Source organism: Carcharhinus amblyrhynchos, chromosome 26, assembly GCF_965287045.1.
Source record: "Carcharhinus amblyrhynchos chromosome 26, sCarAmb.v2.hapA, whole genome shotgun sequence".
Lineage (NCBI taxonomy): Eukaryota > Metazoa > Chordata > Chondrichthyes > Carcharhiniformes > Carcharhinidae > Carcharhinus > Carcharhinus amblyrhynchos.
This window is the reverse complement of record NC_137349.1, coordinates 12,768,658-12,789,209: the sequence shown is the minus strand read 5'-3', so window position 1 is coordinate 12,789,209 and position 20,552 is coordinate 12,768,658. Positions and strand designations below refer to the sequence as shown.

The 20,552-nt window shown below is 49.2% G+C and overlaps 1 protein-coding gene across 1 annotated transcript in view; it reads right to left on the bottom strand.

Annotated features, from left to right (window-relative positions):
- The window catches only part of kcnn1a (potassium intermediate/small conductance calcium-activated channel, subfamily N, member 1a), a 128,367-nt gene that overhangs the window by 21,084 nt on the left and 86,731 nt on the right, over positions 1-20,552 (bottom strand). The window contains exons 6-8 of the mRNA XM_080212629.1: positions 16,387-16,528; positions 12,766-12,876; positions 10,072-10,199 (exon numbers count right to left, since the gene is read on the bottom strand). Coding sequence (XP_080068755.1) covers positions 10,072-10,199; positions 12,766-12,876; positions 16,387-16,528 — 381 coding nt within the window. The remainder of the gene's footprint in view (positions 1-10,071; positions 10,200-12,765; positions 12,877-16,386; positions 16,529-20,552) is intronic.

Sequence of the window (20,552 nt, the reverse complement as noted above, 5' to 3'; positions counted from 1 at the left end):
AACACCCTGCCCCGGTTAGTGTCTAACACACGTCCCCGGTTAATGTCTAACACACTGCCCCGGTTAGTGTCTAACACACTGCCCCGGTTAATGTCTAACATGCTGACCCGGTTAGTGTCTAACACGCTGGTCCGGTTAGTGTCTAACATACTGCCCCGGTTAATGTTTAACAAGCTGCCCCGGTTGGTGACTAAAACACAGACCCACTTAGTGTCTAACACACTGCCCTCGTTAGTGTCTAACATACTGCCCCGGTTAGTGTCTAAAATACTGCCCTGGTTAGTGTCTAACATGCTGACCCGGTTAGTGTCTAACACGCTGGTCCGGTTAGTGTCTAACATACTGCCCCGGTTAATGTCTAACACGCTGCCCCGGTTGGTGACTAAAACACAGACCCGCTCAGTGTCTAACACACTGCCCTGGTTAGTGTCTAACACACTGCCCTGGTTAGTGTCTAACACACTGCCCTGGTTAGTGTCTAACACACTACCCCGGTTAGTGTCTAACACCCTGCCCTGATTAGTGTCTAACACACTGCCCTGGTTAGTGTCTAAAATACTGCCCAGGTTAGTGTCTAAAACATTGCCCCGGTTAGTGTCTAACACACTTCCCCCGTTAGTGTCTAAAACACTGCCCTGGTTAGTGTCTAAAACATTGCCCCGGTTAGTGTCTAACACACTTCCCCCGTTAGTGTCTAAAACACTGCCCAGGTTAGTGTCTAAAACATTGCCCCGGTTAGTGTCTAACACACTTCCCCCGTTAGTGTCTAAAACACTGCCCTGGTTAGTGTCTAACACGCTGCACTGGTTAGTGTCTAATATACTGCCCTGGTTAATGTCTAAAACACTGCCCTGGTTAGTGTCTAACACGCTGCACTGGTTAGTGTCTAATATACTGCCCTGGTTAATGTCTAACACACTGCCCCGGTTAGTGTCGAACGCACTGCCCCGGTTAGTGTCTAACACACTGCCCTGGTTAGTGTCTAACACACTGCCCTGGTTAATGTCTAACATACTGCCCCGGTTAATGTCTAACACGCTGTCCCGGTTAGTGTCTAACACGCTGCCCCGGTTAGTGTCTAACACGCTGCCCCGGTTAATGTCTAACACACTGCCCCGGATAATGTCTAACACACTGCCCTGGTCAGTGTCTAACATACTGCCCTGGATAATGTCTAATACACTGCCCCGGTTAGTGTCTAACATGCTGCCCTGGTTAGTGTCTAATACTCTGCCCTGATTAGTGTCTAACACACTGCCCCGGTTAGTGTCTAACACGCTGCCCCGGTTAGTGTCTAACACCCTGCCCTGATTAGTGTCTAACACACGTCCCCGGTTAATGTCTAACACGCTGCCCCGGTTAGTGTCTAACACGCTGCCCCAGTTAGTGTCTAACATACTGCCCCGGTTAGTGTCTAACACACTGCCCCAGTTAGTGTCTAACACACTGCCCCGGTTAGTGTCTAACACGCTGCCCCAGTTAGTGTCTAACACGCTGCCCCGGTTAGTGTCTAACACGCTGCCCCAGTTAGTGTCTAACATACTGCCCCGGTTAGTGTCTAACACGCTGCCCCAGTTAGTGTCTAACATACTGCCCCGGTTAGTGTCTAACACGCTGCCCCAGTTAGTGTCTAACATACTGCCCCGGTTAGTGTCTAACACACGTCCCCGGTTAATGTCTAACACACTGCCCCGGTTAGTGTCTAACACGCTGCCCCAGTTAGTGTCTAACACACTGCCCCGGTTAGTGTCTAACACGCTGCCCCGGTTAGTGTCTAACACACTGCCCCGGTTAGTGTCTAACATACTGCCCCGGTTAGTGTCTAACACGCTGCCCCAGTTAGTGTCTAACACACTGCCCCGGTTAGTGTCTAACACGCTGCCCCGGTTAGTGTCTAACACGCTGCCCCAGTTAGTGTCTAACATACTGCCCCGGTTAGTGTCTAACACACTGCCCTGGTTAGTGTCTAACACACTGCCCTGGTTAGTGTCTAACACGCTGCCCCAGTTAGTGTCTAACACACGTCCCCGGTTAATGTCTAACACACTGCCCCGGTTAGTGTCTAACACACTGCCCCGGTTAGTGTCTAACACCCTGCCCCGGTTAGTGTCTAACACACTGCCCCGGTTAGTGTCTAACACCCTGCCCCGGTTAGTGTCTAACACATGTCCCCGGTTAATGTCTAACACACTGCCCCGGTTAGTGTCTAACACACTGCCCCGGTTAATGTCTAACATGCTGACCCGGTTAGTGTCTAACACGCTGGTCCGGTTAGTGTCTAACATACTGCCCCGGTTAATGTCTAACAAGCTGCCCCGGTTGGTGACTAAAACACAGACCCACTTAGTGTCTAACACACTGCCCTCGTTAGTGTCTAACATACTGCCCCGGTTAGTGTCTAAAATACTGCCCTGGTTAGTGTCTAACATGCTGACCCGGTTAGTGTCTAACACGCTGGTCCGGTTAGTGTCTAACATACTGCCCCGGTTAATGTCTAACACGCTGCCCCGGTTGGTGACTAAAACACAGACCCGCTCAGTGTCTAACACACTGCCCTGGTTAGTGTCTAACACACTGCCCTGGTTAGTGTCTAACACACTGCCCTGGTTAATGTCTAACACACTGCCCTGGTTAGTGTCTAACACACTGCCCCGGTTAGTGTCTAACACCCTGCCCTGATTAGTGTCTAACATACTGCCCCGGTTATTGTCTAACACACTGCCCGGTTAGTGTCTAACGCACTGCCCCGGTTAGTGTCTGAAACGCTGCCCTGGTTAGTGTCTAACACGCTGCCCCGGTTAGTGTGTAACACGCTGACCCGGTTAGTGTCTAACACACTGCCCCGGTTAATGTCTAACACACTGTACCGGTTAATGTCTAAAACACTGCCCCGGTTAGTGTCTAACATACTGCCCCGGTTAGTGTCTAACACACAGCCCCGCTTAGTGTCTAACACACTGCCCCGGTTAGTGTGTAACACACTGACCTGGTTAGTGTCTAACATACTGCCCCGGTTAGTGTGTAAAACGCTGCCCTGGTTAGTGTCTAACACGCTGCCCCGGTTAGTGTGTAACACGCTGACCCGGTTAGTGTGTAACACGCTGACCCGGTTAGTGTCTAACACACTGCCCCGGTTAGTGTCTAACACACTGCCCCGGTTAGTGTCTAACACACTGCCCTGGTTAGTGTCTAAAACACTGCCCCGGTTAGTGTCTAACACACAGCCCCGCTTAGTGTCTAACACACTGCCCTGGTTAGTGTCTAACACACTGCCCCGGTTAGAACATAAGAACATAAGAACATAAGAAATAGGAGCAGGAGTAGGCCATTTAGCCCCTCGAGCCTGCCCCGCCATTCAATAAGATCATGGCTGATCTGTCGTGGCTCAGTTCCACATTCCCCCCCTCTCCCCATAACCCTTAATCCCCTTGCCTATCAAAAACCTATCAACCCGTGTCTTAAAAATATTGAGCGAGGCAGCCTCCACCACTTCAACGGGCAGAGAATTCCAGAGATTCACCACCCTTTGAGTGAAGAAGTTCCTCCTCAACTCCGTTCTAAACCGCCCCCCCTTTACCCTGAGGCTGTGCCCTCTAGTCCTACTGTCCTTTCTGAGCGGGAAGAGCGTCTCCACCTCTATCCTATCCATCCCATTCAACATCTTATACGTCTCAATGAGATCTCCCCTCATTCTTCTAAACTCTAACGAGTACAAGCCTAGTTTATTCAGCCTCTCCTCATAGTTCAATCCCCTCAACTCCGGAATCAGCCTAGTAAACCTCCTCTGCACTCCCTCCAAGGCCAAAATATCCTAGCGTAAGTGCGGCGACCAAAACTGCACACAGTACTCCAGCTGCGGCCTCACCAGTGCCCTATACAGCTGCAGCAAGACCTCCCTACTTTTATATTCAATCCCCCTCGCTATGAAGGCCAGCATCCCATTCGCCTTCCTGACCACCTGCTGCACCTGCAGGCTGGGTTTTTGCGACTCATGCGCAAGGACCCCAAGGCCCCTCTGCACCGTTGCATGCCGCAGTTTTTCGCCATGTAAGTAATAGTCCTTCCTACCATTATGTTAGTGTCTAACACACTGCCCCGGTTAGTGTCTAACACACTGCCCCGGTTAGTGTCTAACACACTGCCCTGGTTAGTGTCTAACATACTGCCCCGGTTAGTGTCTAACACACTGCCCCGGTTAGTGTCTAACACACTGCCCCGGTTAGTGTCTAACACACTGCCCCGATTAGTGTATGACACATTGCCCCGGTTAGTGTCTAACATACTGCCCCGGTTAGTGTCTAAAACACAGCCCCGATTAGTGTCTAACATACTGCCCCGGTTAGTGTCTAAAACACAGCCCCGATTAGTGTATGACACACTGCCCCGGTTAGTGTCTAACACACTGCCCCTGTTAGTGTCTAACACACTGCCCTAGTTAGTGTCTAACACACTGCCCCGGTTAGTGTCTAACACACTGCCCCGATTAGTGTATGACACATTGCCCCGGTTAGTGGCTAACATACTGCCCCGGTTAGTGTCTAAAACACAGCCCCGATTAGTGTATGACACACTGCCCCGGTTAGTGTCTAACACACTGCCCCTGTTAGTGTCTAACACACTGCCCTGGTTAGTGTCTAACACACTGCCCTCGTTAGTGTGTAACACAATGCCCCGGTTAGTGCCTAACACATTGCCCCGGTTAGTGTCTAACACATTGCCCTGGTTAGTGTCTAACACACTGCCCCGGTTAGTGCCTAACACATTGCCCCGGTTAGTGTCTAACACATTGCCCTGGTTAGCATGTAACACAGTGCCCCGGTTAGTGTCTAACACAATGCCCTGGTTAGTGCCTAACACATTGCCCCGGTTAGTGTCTAACACATTGCCCTGGTTAGCATGTAACACAGTGCCCCGGTTAGTGTCTAACACAATGCCCCGGTTAGTGTCTAACACACCGCCCCGGTTATTGTCTAACACACTGCCCCGGTTAGTGTCTTAACACACTGCCCCTGTTAGTGTCTAACACACTGCCCCGGTTAGTGTCTAACACAGTGCCCCCGTTAGTGTCTAACACACCGCCCCGGTTATCGTCTAACACACTGCCCCGGTTAGTGTCTAACACAGTGCCCCCGTTAGTGTCTAACACACCGCCCCGGTTATCGTCTAACACACTGCCCCTGTTATTGTCTAACACAATGCCCCGGTTAGTGTCTAACACACTGCCCCTGTTATTGTCTAACACACTGCCCCGGTTATCGTCTAACACACTGCCCTGGTTAGTGTCTAACACACTGCCCCTGTTATTGTCTAACACACCGCCCCCGTTAGTGTCTAACACACCGCCCCGGTTATTGTCTAACACACCGCCCCTGTTATTGTGTAACACACTGCCCCGGTAAGTGTCTAACACACCGCCCCGGTTAGTGTCTAACACACCGCCCCGGTTAGTGTCTAACACACTGCCCCGGTTAGTGTCTAACACACTGCCTCAGAACCTGTGTCTCCTCAGGAATAGTGGCAATGTTGTGGCAATAGCAGACAATCCCATTTCAGCATTGCACAATCTTGAAGGTTTAGCTCAAATTCTTGCTCGGGGTGGGTTCACACAATTTGCAACTTTGAACCAATATTTCTGTCCCTCAAATTCCTTTTGTATAATCAAAATCAGACATGTCAGTCCGTGTTCAAACTGTCAGAGGATCCGATGACTTAGAGAAGGATTAGAAGCAGCTGGGATGGAAACGAGGACTGTGTGAAATGTCGGCAGATTGTGGGTGAACAAGATGAAGATTAGACTGAAGAATTGCCTGAAGAGGCAGGGTTAATTTTTTCAGGATGACGTTGGCTTCAGGGTTATTCTGAATCTTAACCCTACACGATTTCAAATTCTGCCCAACTTACTTGGGACATTCACTTTGAACTTCCAATGCTAATTTATTGAGCTAGTCTACACATATTGCAACATTTCATACAATGGGGTCGATAATTATACACTATGACAGTAATATAGATTCCGACAGTGCAGAAAGAGGCCACGTGGCCCATCGAGACTCCATCAGTTCACCAAAAGGGGATCCCACCCAAGTCCTGTCCCCGTAACGCCACACTGCTAATTCCTCTAACCTACACATTTTTTGGACACTAAGGGACAATTTAGCATGGCCAATCCACCTAACCTTCACAACTTTGGAGGAAACTGGAGCACCGGGAGGAAACCCACGCAGACACGGAGAGAACATGCAGACTCCACACAGACATTGGCCTCCGAGTCTGGAACCGAACACGGGTCCCTGACTCTGTGAGTGCGACAAACCTTTGGGGTCAGTCCAAAATGGACGCTCCATAGCCCCTCATGGTTGTCAGTGTGGAGGTGCTTGTGAGGATGAAGCAGACGGGTGCTGGTGCTGTCCCCGCATTCCATTAGTTCTCTTTGTTCCTGCTCAGTGAAGATCTTATCCGTTGTGTTCTTTATTGGGTGGAATCCGCACTGTGACTCTGGGAGGAGCTGCAGCGGGATGGTGATGAAGGAGGATTCTTGCGATGACCTTCACTACAGCCGATAGCAGACAGATTCCTCTGTGGTTGCTGCGGTCGCTCTTGTCGCCTTTCCTGAAGATGGTGACGGTGACGGCATCTCTGAGATCTCCCGGCATCCTCTCCTCGCTCCACAGAAGGGAGATCATCGTCAGTCGAGCCTCCCCGCCATGTTTTAGTGTTTCAGTGGTGGTTCCCTCTGCTCCAGATGCCTTGTTGTTCTTTAGCTGCCCGAGTCCGATTCCTTTTGGACCGTGTTGGGGTTGTGCTGAGACGGTGACGGGCAGCACACAGCGGGATGGAGTCCAGGATAGTCATGTTGAAGAAGTGAGGGGGGGGTGCAGGATTTTCTCACCTCGCTTGCCCAAATCCACTCAATCCCACTCAAAGTCAACGGACCTTTGTGCGGCGCTCTGACTCCCGTGGCAGGCGGGATGGGTAAATTCCCCCCAGAGTCTCTGTTGAGGAGGTTTTTAAAGTGCTCCCTTCAATGGGCATTGGCCGCCTCTCTGTTCTTGGCCAGCAGTTGGGTCGGGCTGTTGGTGGTCTTGGCTGAACTGAAGGAAACTCGAGCATTATGGCAGCTGGCTAACTCCCGGATCTCCTGTGCTTTCCCCGCCCACCCTCTATTCTTTCGGTTTTCCCTCAGCCTCCAGCTGTTGGAGTTGGGTTGCTGCTTTGGGTTCAGCTTTACCCCTCTTCAGCTCCAGAACCTCCCAGTCATTCTCCTCGAATCCGGTCTTGGTGTTTCCTGACTGAGTGTCCCTTAACGGGGGCTGATTATGGAGGGATTGAGTACAGACTAGGCACCGTGGACACAGAGCGGGATTTTATACCCTCGCTCGTCCCGAAACCGTAAAATCCCACCCGAGGTCCAAAGGACCTTCCCGTGCTCCGCCCCTCGCCCACTCTGATTCCTGTGGTGGGCGAGTCGGTTAAATTCCAGCCTCTGCGGCTCTGCATCACCGGGAGTTATCAGGTTGGCAGCGAGGTGCCAGCTGGATACAAAGCTCTCCCTTTCTCTCTCTCTCTATCACCGGGATCTTTGAGTGCCTCAGCGTTGATTTTCCTGTGGCGTTGCTCCTGTTGCCGTCACTGCTTTGAGGTTACGGTGATGTTGATTGGAGAGCAGATTGGATAGTGGTCAGTCCCACAGTCGCTGGCTGCCCACACGGTGCGGGTGATATTCCTGTCCTCACGGTCCCTCACTCAGACAGTGATAGAGTCACTCCGGTGCCCAGTGCTTGGAGTGAGGGTGTTATCCTTGTCTCTCTGACAGAACAAGGTGTTGGTTATAACAAGCCATGTTCTAGGCATTCTGTCAGGAGCAGAGTACAGTTGGTGTTGGATTTCCCTCCCCCCTCTTGTTGTCGATGACCTCTCCTCAAGGTCTGTGCTCTTTCCAACTCTGGTGTTGAAGTTTGCAAGAAGGATCAGCTTGTAGGCCATTGGAACTCGAGTCGATGATTGCGTGAGGCTGGAGTACAATTCCTCTTTGGACTCATCTGCAGCTTCCAGTATTGGGATGTATGTGCTGGTTAGCACAGCAGCTCTGGGCTGGAGTGAGATGAAGGATGGAGAAAGTGTTTGTTTATCCCACAGGGGGAGCCCCTGAGCGCCGCCTCATTGTTTCTAATGGGGAAATGTGCACCATGGAGACAGAGACCAGCTTCTGTTTTATCGTTCCAGAAGACAAACTAACAGCACCTTGCTCCGTGAGCAGAACCTCCCCCCTGCCCGTTAGCTCTCACTGAGGTGCTGATGCCAATACGGAACTGCCTGAGCTGGTGGGCAATGGACACAGAAATGACTGCACTGCATTTGCTTAATGATTTGGGCGCTGGAGATATCTGTGCAGTTATCATTCTGTACAAAACTCAGGGCACCAATTTCCAGCTGTCGTTAATCGTGCTGATGTGGTACGGGAATCAAAGATTGTCCATAACTGTAACTGGTTTATTCCTGAACGGTTTAGCGATTAATGACCGCTTAAGAAGCTCGACACCATCCAGGACAAAGCAGTTCCCTTGGTTGGCGCCCCATCCATAGCTTCAACATTCACTCTGTCCACCACTGACACACAGTGGCAGCCGTGTGTACCATCGACAAGATGCATTGCAGCAACTCACTAAGGCTCCTTCAGCAGAAATCTATGATCTCAACCATCTGGGAAAAAGGCAGCAGGTACATGGAAACACTACCAAGTTCCCTCCCCCACCCCTGCAAGCAGATCACCATCCTGACTTGGAAAGATATCACTGTTCCTTCACTGTCGCTGGGTCAAAATCCTGGTACTCCCTCCCTAACAGCAGTGTGGGTGTACCTACACCTCATAGACGACAGCGGGGTTCAAGAAGGCAGCTCACCACCACCTTCTCAAGGACAGTTTGGGGTGGGCAATGGTGGCCTAGCGAACGACACCCACACCTCTTGAATGAATTAAAATCTTGCCTCAATGATCGCTGGAACAAAGATAATGGACTCTTCCCACCAGCATCTCCTCCTCATTCCCTCAATCCCAGTATTTCCTCTCCTGGTCCAGACAAACAAAGCCGCTCCCTCCTTCCACTTCCTACGCCCCAACACATCTCCCTCACTGCTTTCATCGCAGCAAGGTGACCTTTGCAGATTCAATGCACTGGGTGCCATCTGATGGTCTTGGCTATTCCTCATTCTATCCGGCCACTTGTCAATCTTGAAATCTGAAGAGTTATTGAAATGTTTGCCAGTAAATGCATTCGATGGACAGACACACAGACAGACTGAGAGATGGGACGATAGGCAGACATACACAAGGTCAGATACAGGGACATGGCGTTTGAACATCTGCCCTTGTTTTTCTCACAGAGAAAGACAACGGGGAAATAAAGAGTTGAACTAGAGAGTGGGGCAGTGAGAAGAATAAGGCTAGATTGTGGAATGTCGGAGGCAAGACACTGGAAAGTTAGAAGAACCATTTGATCAATCACATACGCAGGAGATTTTAGGTGTGAATTTGGGACTAGTTACTCTGTCCCACAGAGACTGTAAACTAAGCTAATGCATATCTAGTGAGACTAGGAATTATCAAACGCTATTGGATTGAAGGGACAGTGGGGAAGCACCGGAATTTTTCTATGTTGAAGTTATAAAATGTCCATTTAGCAAAGAGGAAAATTACACCAAAAGAGAAAATGCTGGAAAACGTCAGCAGATCTGGCAAAGAAAGAGCTTTGACAAAGGGTCATCTGGACTTAAAACATCAGCTCTTTTCTCTCCTTACAGATGCTGCCAGACCTGCTGAGATTTTCCAGCACTTTCTCTTTTGGTTTCAGATTCCAGCATCCGCAGTAATTTGCTTTTATCCAGGTAAAAATTACACAGCTGGTTATCACAGATTCTGTGACCTCCGAGGAACGGCACAACATGTGAGAGATCCAACTGAGGCAGTGATACAAAGGGGGGTGGGGGGTTCCTGAGAGGTGGGATTCTACAGGACTTTAGCAGAAATAAACTGAGGAAAGCCTTCGGAGGGAACTTCGGAGGCCGACTACTCACTGATGGATAGCTTGTAGAAATTTCCGTTGGTGTTTGCGTACTTTGGCATGGTCTATCTTCTTCACCAGTTTTGTGTGTTTATAAATCAGCCACGTTTCCCTGAGTACATTGGCAGCAGTGTTTTTTACCTGAAAGAAATCAAATGGAAATCAGTGACAAGTGTCGGAAGATGGAAACTTTGTTAAGCAAGGTGCCCTCCAATCCTTTTTGTACAATACCGCATGGCCAATTTGTTTCGGTGTATGGATCCTTCACATTCGGGACTCGGGTTTCGACTCTCTACTTGGGTCACTGTCTGTGAGGAGTTTGCATGTTTAGTAGGATGCTACCGGGACTTGATGGATTGAGTTGTAAGGAGAGACTGAATAGACTGGGACTTTTCTCTCTGGGGCGTAGGAGGCTGAGGGGTGATCTTATAGAGGTCTATAAAATGATGAGGAGCACAGATCAGCCAGATTGTCAATATCTTTTCCCAAAGGCAGGGGAATCTAAAACTAGAGGGCATAGGTTTAAGGTGAGAGGGGAGAGATACAAAAGTGTCCAGAGGGGCAATTTTTTCACACAGAAGGTGGTGAGTGTCTGGAACAAGCTGCCAGAGACAGTAACAGAGGCAGGTACAATTTTATCTTTTAAAAGCATTTAGATAGTTACATGGGTACGATGGGTATAGAGGGATATGGGCCAAATGCGGGTAATTGGGATTAGTTTAGCGGTTTAAAAAAAAAGGGCAGCATGGACAAGTTGGGCCAAAGGGCCTGTTTCCATGCTGTAAACCTCTATGACGCTTTGACTCTATTCTCCCCATATCTGTCTGTATTTCCTCCGGGTGCTCCGATTTCCTCCCACAGACGTGCAGGTTAGGTGGATTGGCCATGTGAAATTGCCCTCACTGTCAGGGGCATTAGCAGGATAAATATGAGGATAAGGCCTGGATGGGATTGCTATCAGTGCAGGCTTGATGGGTCAAATGGCATCCTTTCGCACTGTAGGGATTCTATGATTGTACAAACATATGCCTGAGGCCTCAAGGTACTATGCAACCTCATACCATAACATTGGTTACATGTTCTGTTTATTCACACTAATTTCCTCCCTCCTGCTTCCCTGAAGCCATTGATTCTCTCAGGGGCAGCCACAGTGGGTAACACTCTCGTCTCAGAGTCAGCTGATTGTGGGTTCAAGTCCAACACTGGAGACTTGAGCAGAAAGTCCAGGCTGGTGTTCCCAGTGCCAACACTGAGGAAGTATGAGGGGTGTTTGAGGGTTCTGGGTCTGTACTCGATAGATATGGGCCGAATGCGGGTAAATGGGATTAGTTTAGGGGTTTAAAAAAAGGGACAAGTTGGGCCGAAGAGCCTGTTTTCATGCTGTAAACTTCTATGACGCTATGACTCTATTCTCCCTGTATCTGTCTGTATTTCCTCTGCTGAGAGGCGATCCCATTGAAACTTACAGAATACTGAAAGGCCTTGGATAGAGTGGATGTGGGGAAGATGCTTTCATTAGTCAGAGAAACTAGGATCCGAGGGCACAGCCTCAGAGTAAAGGGACGTTCCTTTAAAACAGAGATGAGGAGGAATTTCTTCAGCCAGAGAGTGGTGAATCTGTGGAATTCATTGCCACAGAAGGCTGTGGAGGCCAGGTCATTGAGTGTCTTTAAGACAGAGATGGCTAGACTTTTGATTGGTAAGGGGATCAAAGGTTACAGGGAAAAGATGGAAGAATGAGTTTGAGAAACATATCAGCAACGATCGAATGACAGTGCAAACCCAGTGGGCCGAATGGCCAAATTTTGCTCCTATATCTAATGGAAGTGCGACACTGTGAGGAGACATGAAACCGAGAGACCCTATCTGCCCCCTTGGGGGGATGGAAAAGATTACATGGCCAGTATTTTGAAGAAGAGCAGGGGAGTTATCGCTGGTGTCTTGATCAACATTCCTCCCTCGATGGAACAGATTATCTGGTCATTACCACATTGCTCCGTGTGTGTGTGTGGGATCTTGCTGTCCACGAATTGGCTGCTATGTTTCCCACAATAGTGACCACACTTTGAAAGGATTTCATTGGTTATGACACACCTAGGATTTCCCAAGGATGCAAAAAGGTGCTATTTAAATACAAATTTGTCCCTTCTGAACTTCGTTTGGATCAAGAAGAGAAACAAAGAAAGATTGGCCACAAATCTTACTCTTTCTCCTGAGAACGGACAGCCAACCAGAAGTTAGAACAGATCCCAGTTTGGAGACAAGATTCAGCTTGGAAAGTTTTGAAGTTTATTTATTAGTCACAAGTAGGCTTACGTTCACACTGCAATGAAGTTACTGTGAAAATCCCCTAGCCGCCACACTCTAGCGCCGGTTTGGGTACTCTGAGGGAGAATTTAGCATGGCCAATGCACCTAACCAGCACGTCTTTTGGACTGTGGGAAGAAACTGGAGCACCTGGAGGAAACCCACACAGATACAGGGAGAATGTGCAGACTACTCACAGACAGTGACCCAAGCCAGGAGTCAAATCCGGGTCCCTGGCACTGTGAGGCAGCAGTGCTAACCACTGTGCCACCGTGAGGGGGGACAGACAGAGCTGGGGGGGGATGCTGTGGTTGTTTGGGGGGGTGGGGGGGGTCATGTGGTGTTTAACAGGGAGCGTGAGCCCAGGCCCTCGCGGTGTGCGGTGATAACAATCTCTTACCCGCTTCGTTAGCTGTGTGTCCATCATGAAGTTGTGCACATGCTTCTCCGCTTTGGTAAGTTCTAGTTTCCGAGCCACCACAGCGACCACAAGTGCTGTGCACCCAGCTCCCTTCAAAAGAATCAAAATCACAATACACAAATATACAAGTAAACAGGCAGATTCCCTGATCCCAAACAAATCACTACACTCCCACCAAAGACTCGGAGTCTGCAGGAATTCCAGGTTTATCTCGCAGAGAGGGATGACACGGCGAGGCAGAGAAAAGCGTTTATCCTTTTTCCTTTCTTTTTTTGGTGTTTGGATGCACTTTGAAGGAATTTTGCCTTCATTAAAGCAATAACTATGTTTCCAAAAGTATCTCACTGGCTGTAAAACACTGCAGGATGTTAACGGCGCTGTAGAAATGCACTTCTTCCTCTCTTTATAATAACTAGCTGTTTGACCGATCATTGAGATTCATCTTGTGCTGATCTGTCAGAGCATTGAGTGCAGGAAGTGGGACGCAATGTTACAACTGTACCAGACATTGATAAGGCCACATTTGGAGAACTGGGTAGGACTCTGGTCGCCCTGCTATAGGAAGAACGTTATTAAACTGGAAAGGGGGCTAAAAGGAATTATAAGGATGTTACTGGGACTGGAAGGTTTGAATTATAAGGAGAGGATGGATAGGCTGGGACTTTTGTTCCCTGGAGCGTAGGAGGATGAGGGGTGATCTTATAAGAACATAAGAAATAGGAGCAGGAGTAGGCCATCTAGCCCTTCGAGCCTGCCCCGCCATTCAATAAGATCATGGCTGATCTGTCATGGCTCAGTTCCACATTCCCGCCCTCTCCCCATAACCCTTAATCCCCTCGCTTATCAAAAACCCATCAACCCGCGTCTTAAAAATATTTAGCGAGGCAGCCTCCACCACTTCAACGGGCAGAGAATTCCAGAGATTCACCACCCTTTGCGTGAAGAAGTTCCTCCTCAACTCCGTTCTAAACCACCCCCCCTTTATCTTGAGGCTGTGCCCCCTAGTCCTACTGTCCTTTCTGAGCGGGAAGAGTCTCTCCACCTCTATCCTATCCATCCCATTCATCATCTTATACGTCTCAATGAGATCTCCCCTCATTCTTCTAAACTCTAACAAGTACAAGCCTAGTTTATTCAGCCTCTCCTCATAGCTCAACCCCCTCAACTTCGGTATCAGCCTAGTAAACCTCTTCTGCACTCCCTCCAAGGCCAAAATATCCTTGCGTAAGTGCGGCGCCCAAAACTGCACACAGTACTCCAGCTGCGGCCTCACCAATGCCCTACACAGCTGCAGCAAGACCTCCCTACTTTTATATTCAATCCCCCTCGCTATGAAGTCCAGCATCCCATTCGCCTTCCTGATCACCTGCTGCACCTGCAGGCTGGGTTTTTGCGACTCATGCACAAGGACCCCGAGGTCCCTCTGCACCGTCGCCTGCTGCAGTTTTTCACCACGTAAGAAATAGTCCTTCCTACCATTATTCCTACCAAAGTGGACCACCTCGCACTTGCCAACATTAAATTCCATTTGCCATTTCCTGGCCCATTCGCCCAGCCTATCTAGATCCTTCTGCAGACTCTCCACACCCTCCGCGCAATTTGCCGTTTCCCCAATCTTGGTGTCATCAGCAAATTTCGACACCATACACTCGGTTCCCTCCTCCAGATCATCTACATAAATGGTAAATAGCTGAGGCCCCAGCACCGACCCCTGAGGCACTCCACTAGTCACCAACCGCCAATCCGAATAGCACCCATTAACCCCCACTCTCTGCCTCCTATTTGACAACCAATCCTCTATCCACGCTAACACCCTACCCCCAACTCCATGTCCCCTGACCTTCTGCAATAACCTCTTGTGAGGTACCTTGTCAAACGCCTTCTGAAAATCAAGAAAGACCACATCCACCGGCTCTCCTCTATCCACCGCCCTAGACACATCCTCATAGAACTCCAATAAATTTGTCAGACATGACTTCCCCTTAACAAAACCGTGCTGCGTCTGCTCTATCAAGCAATTCCTCTCAAGATGCCTCGCTATTTCCTCCTTGATGACGGATTCTAACATTTTACCGACAACAGACGTTAAACTAACCGGCCTATAATTCCCTGCCTTTTGCCTGGCACCCTTCTTAAACAACGGCGTAACATTAGCCGCTTTCCAATCTTCCGGCACTTCCCCGGAATCCAGTGACGTCTGGAAAATAATCACCAAGGCATCCACTATCACCTCCGCCATTTCTTTCAGAACCCTTGGATGCATTCCATCCGGTCCTGGGGACTTGTCCACAATCAGTCCCTCCAGTCTGTCGAGCACCGCCTCTCTAGTAACAACAATGTCATTGAGACCCTCCAGTCCTTCCACCTTTCCATCGCTAACACCCGGCAAATTATTCACGTCTTCCTCTGTGAAGACCGAAACAAAAAAGTTATTCAAGACCTCAGCCATTTCCCCATCCCCTACCACTAAGTCCCCCCTCTCATCCTCTAAGGGTCCAACGTTCACCCTAGCCTGTCTCCTCCTTTTTATATATTTATAAAAACTCTTGCTATCCTTTTTTATATTAAGCGCTAGCCCAGCTTCATAGTTTCTCCTACCCTTCTTCATCAACTTCTTTGTCAATCTTTGTTGACATTTAAACCTCTCCCAATCCTCTTCTCGCCCACTACTCTTAGCTACTCTAAACGCCTCCACTTTTAATTTAACACTTTCCTTCGCCTCCTTCATTATCCACGGCTTATTACTTCTCCTCTTACGGTCCTTTTTAACCATCGGAATAAATTTCCGCTGAGCACCAAGAAAGATCTCCTTAAAGATCCTCCACTGCTCCTCAGCAGACCTACCTTCCAACACGCTCCCCCAGTCCACATTCGCCAATTCTTCTCTCATCCTACCGTACTCCCCTCTATTCAAACAAAGGACGCGTGTCCGGGAACCCACTTTCTCCTCCTCCATCTGCACCAGAAACTCCACCATACAATGATCACTCTCCCCAAGAGGATCCTAGAGGTTTATAAAATCATGAGGGGCACAGAGAAGGTGAATAGCTCAGGTCTTTTCCCCAGGGTAACGGAGTCCAAAACTAGAGGACATAGGTTAAAGGTGAGAGGGGAAAGACTTAAAAAGGACCCGAGGTGGTAGAGATGGGTACAATTACAACATTTAAAAGACATTTGGACAGGTACCTCAATCCCATGCCCCCTCATATCGCTCAATCCCCACTGTGTCTCCATATCCTTCAATCCACCCTCCCCCATTTCTCTCAGTCCCCACCCCCCCCATATCCCGCAATCCCCACCCTGTCCCCATATTGCTCAATGCCACCCTGTCTCCATATCCCTCAATTTCGCCCTCCCCCATGTCCCTCAATCCCACTCTGTCCCTGTACCCCTCAATCCCCACGCTGTCTCCATTTCCCTCAATCCCACCCTCCTCCATATCCCTCAACCCTATCCCCCATATCCCTCAATCCCACCCTGTCGTCCATATCCCTCAATCCCACTCTGTCCCCATATCTATCAATCCCACCCTGTCCCCATATCCCTCAATCCTATTCCACTGTTGTGAATCCCGTCGGTAATTTTATCATTTAATCTTACCATAATCCCCGTGAGGAGGCAGACTCCTTTTCCACAGTAAGTATGAGGCACCATATCCCCGTATCCAATCGACAGAAACGTAATTGAAATTAGCCACATTGCTCCCAAAAAGTTGCTGGTGACTTCCTGTTTATCGTGATATCTGTTTTGGATTGAAAGCAGATGGCAATGAGGAACATTCCAGTATCAGAGCAGAAATCAGCAGACACTTCCAAAAAAAACACCAAAATGTCCTTTCCTTCACATGTAAGTGTTGAGGCTGTCAGTGCAGCACACCAAGGGTGAATAGCTCACAGTGCAGTACAGTAAAATTGATGGGTGGCACAACGGCACTGCTGCCTCACTGCGCCAGGGACCCGGGTTTGATTCCTGGCCTTGGGTCACCGTCTGTGTGGAGTCTGGACATTCTCCCCGTGTCTGCGTGGGTTTCCTCCCACAGTCCAAAGATACGCAGGTTGGGTTGATTGGCCATGCTAAATTGGCCTTCGTATCAGGGGGAGTAGCAGGAGTGGGATTATTGGAATAAAGCCTGGGTGGGTTAGTACAGACTCGATAGGCCAAATGGCCAGCTTCTGCACTATAGGGATTCTATGAATGGAGTGGCAGCGAGAGGATAGTAAAATGGGAAGCAGTAGCTCAGGGAGCATAGGAACAGGAGAAGGCCATTCAGCCCTTTGAGTCTGATGCACCATCAATGGCTGATCTGTATTTGAACTCCATCTACCCATCTTGGTTCTGTAATCCTTAATCCTCTTCATTCCCGTGCCACCAGAAATCTCTCAATGTCAGTTTTGAGATTTTCAGTTGCCTCTCAGTTTAGCAGCTTCCTGAGGCAGTTCCAGATTCCCACTCCCCTTTCCATGAGCACTGCTTCCTGCCTTTACTCCTGAGTAATCAGGATCTAACTGTAAGGCTCTGTCTCCTTGTTTTGGCCTCACCCTGGCCAGAGGAAACAGTTTCTCTCTATCGATCCGATCAAATCCTCAAACAGGTGGCACGCTGGCACAGTGGTTAGCACTGCTGTCTCACAGGCCAGGGACCCGGGTTCGATTCCTGGCTTGGGTTGCTGTCTGTGCGGAGTTAGCACATTCTCCCCGTGTCTGAGTGGGTTTCCCCCAGGTGCTCCGGATCCCTCCCACAGTCCATAGATGTGCAGCTTAGGTGGATTGGCCAAGCTAATTTGCTGCTTAGGGTCAGAGGGGCTAGCTACGGTAAATGCATGGGGTTCTGAGGTTAGGGCTTGGGTGGGATTGTGGTCTGTGCAGACTCAGTGGGCCGAATGGCCTCATTCTACACTGTAGCATTCTATGATACTAAAAGAACTGAATTCAATCATGTCTGCATCTTGTAACTTGAGCGAATATGAAGCCAGACTATATAACCTGTGTTTATGATTTAATCCTTTTAGCCTCACAACAGCCTCTCCAGGAGCAGGACGTCCTCCTTGGAGAGCAGTGCCCATAACTGAACTCACTGTTCACTAGACTCAGAAAGCATCTCCACAAAGGTTGATAATATTGAAGAAAGTGTAGCATTCATAATTATTGTCAAATAATTCAGGATGAGAAGAGAGGGTCTCCTATCTGTCTTTGAGGGCACAGCTTACCACCTCCTTCTTCCCAGAACTTTCCATTGCTCCCTCACCCATCCTTACCTGGGAGACAGTGACTCACACTGGGAAAACGGTTCGGAATGCCAGCCCACCCTCTGACCCAGCCAATGTCCCTCTGTAACTCCAGCATTGAGTTTAATGCCCTTCGCTGCGGTGAGAATGGTGGCAGGGAGGAGCTGGTCTTTGATTGGATGAGAGGATGATGTGCAGCCACCGTATTGAATGGAGTTGCTTTCCCGCCCGTTGTCCAGTTCGGTCCGTGCTGGGAGGACGAGTGGATGCCTCCAACTGAGGGCATTGACTTGGTAATCAATGCCCATTTAAGGGCCCAGTCTCTCTGCCGCTGGTATTGACCGAACAAGGGCAGAGGGCTCACCGGGCAGAGAACCTGCCAGGGTTCCTTGCAGGCTTCCAGTTGCCATCCCTCATTCAAACACACAGGCTGATGGAGGGACCTAGAGACAGGAGCTAGCTGAGGGCTCCCACAGACACTCATAATGAGGCAGTGACCGGTAACTCAACTGACAGGACTTACACCCAACAGGTCTGTCACTGTATAACACTGGGGTACAGTACTGGTGGAGATGGGTCTGTCACTTTGTAACACTGGGGTCCAGTACTGGTGGGGACAGGTCTGTCACTGTATAACATTAGGGTACAGTACTGGTGGGGATGGGTCTGTCACTGTGTAACACTGGGGTACAGTACTGGTGGGGATGGGTCTGTCACTGTATAACACTGGGGTCCAGTACTGGTGGGGACAGGTCTGTCACTGTGTAACACTGGCGTCCAGATCTGGTGGGGACCCGTCTGTCACTGTATAACATTGGGGTACAGTACTGGTGGGGCTGGGTGTGTCACTGTATAACACTGGGATACAGTACTGGTGAGGATGGGTCTGTCACTGTGTAACACTGGGGTACAGTACTGGTGGGGGCAGGTCTGTCACTGTGTAACACTGGGGTACAGTACTGGTGGGATGGGTCTGTCACTGTGTATAACTAGGGTACAAAACTGGTGGGGACGGGTCTGTCACTTTGTAACACTGGTCACTGTATAACACTGGGGTACAGTGCTGGTGGGGATGTGTCTGTCACTATAGACTGTCACTGGGGTACAGCATGAATTAGGCAAATATTTAACCAATCCAGGGACTGCAGACTCAGGGCTGATGTTGAGCTTGGATTGGTTGTGGTTTGGACACCAGCATCCTCCATAAATAAGAAACGTGAGTGTATTGTTGCAAATAGTTTTGGCAAACTGCCGGAGCTGTGTGTTTGTAATGGACGTGTTAGTTGTTGGCACCGTTCCTGGTTTTGCCTCAGAGAGTTGCTATCATAATGAGGAACGCTGCTATTTTTCTGAGAAAAGGAACCCATTATTTTCTGGATAATTAGGTTCTGATTTGGTCTTCACAGCCCCTTTGATTTTCCTGCTTGGCATTTGGCTTCTTCAACTCAGTGTCTCACAGAAGACAGAAAGCGAACACGGTTTCTCTGAAGACGCTTGAGGAGAATTTGAGTGATTCTGTCACGTGAGAAGAATTCCAAAATTGGTTTGACTTCCATTAGTTTCAGCCTGACCACAGAGAGCAAACACGTAGAACCTGGGTCTTTCTGCTGTGAAGACCAATCAGGAACAAGACACTTGGCCCATTATCCAGCTCCTCTTGTTAAAATGTGCTGCGAGAACCTTCTCCAGCTCATTTTTAATAACCTGCCGTGATGTCCAAATTTATTAAATGTTCAAATTATTTTTAAAAATTATTCATCCACGGGATGAGGGCATTTCTGGCGAAGCTTTCTGCCAATCCCTCTTACACATAGAAATAGGAAGAGTTGGCCACTCAGCCCATCGTGCAGCCATTCTGCCACTCAGCGTAACCATGGCTGATCCTCTACCTCAACACCTCACTCCTGCACTCTCCCCATACCCCTCGACACCTTTACAGTCTAAAGATCTCTTTAGTTCTTTCTTAAATACATTTAGTGACACGTCGCCACAGCTTTCTGTGGTAGCGAATTCCACAGGTTCACCACCCTTTGAGTGAGGACATTTCTCCCTATCCCAGTCCTGCATGTCCTGACCTGAATCCTGAGACTCTGACCCCTTTTTCTGGACACCCCCAACCAACAACACCCCTGCATTCAGTCTGTCCAATTCTGTCAGAATTTCATCTATTAGGACAGAACAAGGAGCACAAGAAACAGAATCAGGAGTGGCCACTCAGCCCGTCCAGCCTGCCCCAGCACTCACCTCGCCTCCTTTTCTGTGCCATTTCTCAGCTGCCCTCTATTCTTTGATCTATCAAATATTTATCCAGCTCCACTATAAATACTTCTAATGATCCTATGGGGGAGAGAATTCCACCCTCTGCGAGAAGAAATGTCGACACACCTCAGTTTTAAATGATCGATCCTTTATCTTGTCGCAATGCCCCCTTGTTTGAGACTCTCCCACCAGTAAAACATCTCACCATCTACCCTGTCGAGCCCCCTCAGGATCTTATAGATTTGAGTAAGGTCATGTCTCACTCTTCTAAACTCTAAGGAAT